The 6000-nt window shown below is 44.9% G+C and overlaps 1 protein-coding gene across 1 annotated transcript in view; it reads right to left on the reverse strand.

Moving 5' to 3' along the window:
- Window positions 1–6000, reverse strand: part of Otud7a (OTU deubiquitinase 7A) — a 110533-nt gene that overhangs the window by 42249 nt on the left and 62284 nt on the right. Inside the window, exon 5 of the mRNA XM_026784279.1 lies at window positions 3592–3810. Within this exon, the coding sequence (XP_026640080.1) occupies window positions 3592–3810 (219 nt within the window). The remainder of the gene's footprint in view (window positions 1–3591; window positions 3811–6000) is intronic.

Below are 6000 nucleotides of genomic sequence, written 5' to 3' on the forward strand. Positions count from 1 at the left end.
AACAGTTTAAAAGAGGGGGAAGTGGTGTAGGACAATGGTCTGTATTCTATCAATTATATTTTAAATAAACGCTGATTGGCCAGTAGCTAGGCAGGAAGTATAGGCAGGACAGCCAGACAGGAAGCAGAGGTGGGGTAAGGAGAACAGAAGAATTTGGAAGGAGGAAGCAGTTCTGACCTAGCCACAGAAGTAAGATGTGACTGCCTCGCTGAATAAGGTACTGAGCCATGTAGCTAACATAGACAAGAATAATGGGCTAATATAAGTTATAAGAGTTAATAAGAAGCCTGAGCTAATGGGCCAAACAGTTTATACCCTCATGTAGACCTCTGTGTGATTTCTTTGGGACTTAATGATTGCGGGAACCAGGTAGGACATAAACCCCAACAACAGTTATCGACAAATGAGAACACGTCATACGTAGCAGGTAGACCTCTAAGGTAGCCCTAGGAAATCTGCTCCAGGTGTACCTGGTAAAACCCTCTACCCCTGAGGGTAGATGGGGCCTACATCATTAGGCTTCAATCCAAGGCCAAGTGAAGAAGCTTTGGGGAAGTCCGTTCTTGATTCTGGGTTGATCAAAGTGTTGTCTAGGTTTATCTTGACCTAAGTGGGTGAATTCTGCAAGGATGCTTTAATGGTCAGACGAAGCAGAGGGAGAGGAGTTTGGAGCAAGACAGTACAAGGCAGATCATACAAAGGAGGGGAGGCAGGAGGGAGTCTCTGGCTGGCCTTGCACAGAAAACAGTGAGTGTCCACTCATAGATGTGTCCATATTTATCTATCTAGTCTGAAAAATGCCAGGTGGCAAGGACCAGCGCAGGACAGTCTTCTCGGTGGCCTTTGACAAACCAGTGCTGTTGTCTCTGGGACTCCACAAGACTCTGAGCTGCTGCTACACTCACTTCACTAAGCTTCTTTCTTCTTTCACTAAAACCCATACCAACTTGCTCCTCTTGGTGAAGAGTGAGTGGCTTGCGTCAGTGGCCTTGTCTGAATAGCCATCCGGATCTGTTGGGCTGGCAGCTCCTGCAGCTGGTGTAGTTACTACCAATTCCCTGGATTGCTCTGCTTGCGGCTCAGTCAGTGGTGCAGAGGGAAGGAAGAGGGGAATCTGCAGAGCCAGTCAGGTGTTTCTGAGGGCTGTGCAGCAGCCAAGATAATGATTTTTCTCAGTTACAACACGACTTCCAGTATAGTGACATAGCCCTGTTCTAAAGCCAAGCATACCACTGGGGAAGCCACATAAGTCATGACCAAAGGGCTTTTCAGCACAAACAAGACCTCACAGCCTCCATCCATTCCTTTATCTACATGTGTCTTCTACTCCTCACCTGGGGCGTGTGGATGAGAATGACTCCTGAATTATTCTGACAAGCCTTGATATGAAACAAGTACACCTAGAAGGTCTTAGGAGACCAAAAAGCAGGAGGTATCGACCCCCTGCGTGCTTTGTCTTTGCCTCAAAGACCTACATGCTTCTCGTGTGCCACAGCTCTACACCCAGAGGAAGGGTGAGCTGAACAGACACGCCAATGATCACCCAACCATTGTCTTTCTGCTAGTGTGATGCTCTGGCTAGTCTGTGTGGTAGAGGAAGAATGTGGTTAGAGTCTATTTCTCTAACCTCTTCTCTCCCCAATGCTATGATCTCTCCATACAATTGCTCATCTTTCGCTTATTTGAAAAACACAAAGATAGCAATGGCCTTGCTGGGTTATTTACAGTCATGGCACTAATTTTGGTGTCCTTAACCTCTGCACATTGCTTGGCAAATATCCCATTTATGGATTCCTACCATCTCCTTAGATTTCTTTTATGACAGAATCTTGATTCCCAATGTCCACCCTCTAGATATTACTTTTATCTTTTTCTGAAACACAGCAACGTTTATTGTGCTTTGGCCAAGAACTGAGTTCTGCTTCCTAGCAGCATTGTTGCTGATGAAGCTCTCAGTAGAGCACTTTCTCTGCTGTCTGCTAAGATGTCACATCTAGGAGGTATCCCTCCCTGCTCTGCTGGGACAGGTTACCTAGGAGTCCCTCCAATAGTCATGCCTCTGGCCGAATGCCAAGTGAGAAGCAGAAGACTTTGGGTTCCACTTCTATCGGGGGCAGCGGGAACCGCTGCTAGTGACATGCCCTTGGTGCATGCTGGTAGTGAATCCCCCTGGGAGAAAAATCAGGTTCGATCAAGAATGACCACCTGATAAATCTTTGGTAGGAACAGATGGTCCAGATGTCTGAGTTCTACATCCAAAACAGATTCAAGATGCTGCCTGAAATGATCAAGCCTCACAGGAGACTCCAGTCAGGACTTGATCATAACTTTAAATTTTCTTTAGGTTCCCATAAGATTATCAGTGCCCCCAACCAGCCAAAAGTAGCCTAGAAAACTACGCCCACATTACCAACAAATGGACTATGCATATTTTCCTTTGTTTAAAAATAAAAAGAGGGGGAAGTGGTGCGGGAGAATCGTCTGTATTCTGTCAATTATGTTTTAAATAAAAGCTGATTGGCCAGGCAGGAAGTATAGGTGGGTCAACCAGACAGGAAGTAGAGGCGGGGCAATGAGAACAGGAGTATTCTGGGAAGCAGGAAGCTCCCTCTGCAGTCTGCCCAGACCACTGAAGATGCAATATGTGAGCTGTCCCACTGAGAAAAGTACAGAGCCATGTGGCTAACATAGATAAGAATAATGGGTTAATATAACTTATAAGAGCTAGCAAGAAGCCTGAGCTAATGGGTACCGGGCTGGACATTAACCCCAACAAGCAGGCCCACACGTTACAGTGCTTGGGAAGAACAAACTCTTTCACGTCGATATCCGAGAAGCCCTTTGATGTTCAATTTTGCAGTTGTTTTTAATGCAAGTGATGATGGTGAAAAGGTATTGCCCTTTCTCAGGATGAACTTACATCTGTTCAAACATTTGCTTTGAGGCATTGGCTGTACTGACTGAAAAGTCAAAGAGGACACACCTGGCTTCCTCCCTGCTTTCCTCACTGGCATCACAGGGTCATGAGGTAATGCTAGACAAGGCTCAAGTCACCTCTCTGTTTCCTTGACTGGGAGGCCAGAAAAACTGTGACAGTTGGGAAGAGAGACACATGTCTGTCTTCACAGAGTCCTCATGGCCACCAGGGTTGTCACCTTTACTGATGGGAAGCTGAAGTTCTAGGAACAGGATTTGCCCATGTGTATAGAATTGGCAGGGTCTCCCATTTCTCTTCTAACTCAATCATATTGCCTATCCTTCTTCAGTTTCCATGGGATGGATGAGAAATGGGAAGAGATCAAGGCCAAGTAGCATGATACTTATAGTCAGGGAAAATCTGGAATTCAGGAAGAAGGGAAATGATCTGGGAGGTACCAGCATGGCTGCTTATCCAGCCAGTGCTCAGTGACAGAGTACAACAATCTTTAGAGCAGGGTTGGTACAAATGGAGAATTCTGATGGCCAATCCCAAGAACCCAGATCTTCCTCCTGCTCACTGGGGAAAGAGGCAGTCAGGCTGCTGCATAGGGGTAGGGTGAGTGACCGGGGTGGGTGCCGAGGAATAGGAGCCTGTGGGTGGCAGACACTCACCTGCCTGCTCCAGAGCTACCATGGTGGCCTGCTCGATCAGGTCTCGTTCGATGAAGCTCCTGAAGTCCTCACTGTACACACTCAGGTCCGGCAGCTGGAATGTATAGATGGGCATCTCCAGTGGGAACTGCTCATTGCTGCATTCACTGGCTACGTGGGATCGGGCCAGGGAGACGATGGCTGAGCTCGCATGGGAAATCCCCCGGGAAAGGCGCTTCTCTGCTGAAGAGAAGAAAGGAACGACACAGGGACCACGTCACCGTCGATTTGGCTCTGAGGGTGCCTGCAGCCATGCTTGAACACTCACACACAGCACACATAATGCATATATGAAAACACACATGAGTACTCAGATTAGATAAATACACACCTGTACACTATGAACATACAACACACATATATCCCCCCAATAATATACTTATGTAACATTATAAATGCACATATGTACAAACATACCCAGATGCAAATGTATGAACACATTGTACATGTAAATACACACACTGCAGACATTTATACACACTGCACACAGTATACAGAACTGTTGTAACTATCAATAAGTATATCTACATATACATACACATGACATTTTTAATATTTTTAATATTTAAATTAGATTTATTCATTTTATTTTATGTGTATTTTCTTTGAATATATATATATGTATACTGTGTGTATATTTGGTGACTGAAAAAGCCAGAGAAGTGCATTGGGGCCTAAGAAACTGGAGTATGGATGGTTATGAACCACCATGTGTGTGCTGGGAATCAAACCTGGATCCTCTACAAGAGCAACACGTGCTCTTAACTGCTGAGCCATCTCTACAGCTCCAATATGAGACTTTTAGACAATACATTTATCTACATATACACATACACAGGCACACACCATATAGTTTAAATATACATGCACATATATATGCATACATGCACACATACACAGGCATAAAATGTACTAGATACTACAAATATGGACACATATATCCCCATATACTCATGCATATGTACTTATATACTATGTACATGTTATATATATATGAACATGGATGTAGATGCATATACTACATAAACTATACAATATTTACATAGCACATATGTAACATGAACATACACAGGACACACTACACACACAGGTGCAGCTACATATATGCTCACTGTACTATACACATATAGGAACATGTATGCACACGACACTCATGCACAGAAGCTCATATCCTTCCCACATGAGCCTTTCTGTCTGCCAAGACTCTTCCACCTTGCAGGTCTGCCTGCTACTGGAGTAAACCTATGTGTGGCCTGCCTCAGCCAAGCCACGGAACCACTGAGAGCAGTGCCGCCAGACTACTGACAGGAGCAGCAGGACTTGCTTTTGCTCCTGGGCTCCGTATAACTCCATTCCTCAGAGCCTTCCTTCCAGTCAGTGGGCGGGAGCTGGGAGACCATCTTTGTTTTCATGCACTTGCAGATTTAAGGCAAGAAGCATCCTGCTTAGGCTGCTTTGCTGTGGCCCAGGCTTTCCAGACATGGGCTACTTTATTCTAGCTTCTCTACTGAGCATTTCCCATGTGGGCATCCTGGGACACATGGATGGAGGCTGGGCATGCTTTCTGTTCCAGCATTCTAGCGCTGTAGCCTACTCTGTTTTATTCTTTGTGGGCTCTCTGCCCAAAGAATGGGAAACGCAGGAGAGGATGTCTCTCAAGTAAAGTCTGTTAAAGTGTGAGAACTTGAATGATCTGAAGCAAATGCAATTTGTTTTCTTGTTGCAGTGAAACATACTTTTAATAAAGGACCTAGTGTTTAATGGTGACATTAACATAAACCAGAAATCTATTTTTATGGAGCCAAGGCTGGCCTTGAATTTAATATCCCCTTGTCTCATCCTCCAAGTACAGGAATTAAAGGGTGCATCGCCCCTAAACAACAATTCTGGAGCATATGATGTAGGGATAGTCACTGTAGAGTCAGTGTTGGTGGCGTGGGATTTCTCACAGCAGAAATCCTCTTATTCAGCTGAGGGAAGGAGGGCCCTTGGTGTTTAAGTGTGACTATGATCAACCCCTGTGGCAGATTCCTGAGTATATGCACACGAGTCCCAAGGTTGCTTACCTCCTTTTAGGCTAGCATCCCTGCTGCAAGGAAAATCACAGCCACTGCCTGCCTCAGAGCAAGACTTCCTACAGCCTCATTGTGTATCAGTGGCCATAAATGGCATTAATGAAATTCTGTCAAAGCAGACTGTCAAACATTTGCCTTGATGACCTCATATATTTCCCCCATCCCAATGGACAGAAAGGTATGGAGATTGCATATTTCAGAATGAATAGTTTTAATTCACTTCAATTTCATTCTGAGACAGTATGATTAGGTTATCTTACATTTTGAGGAAAGAAGAGAGAGACAGAGAGAGAGA

Source organism: Microtus ochrogaster, chromosome 22, assembly GCF_000317375.1.
Source record: "Microtus ochrogaster isolate Prairie Vole_2 chromosome 22, MicOch1.0, whole genome shotgun sequence".
NCBI lineage: Eukaryota > Metazoa > Chordata > Mammalia > Rodentia > Cricetidae > Microtus > Microtus ochrogaster.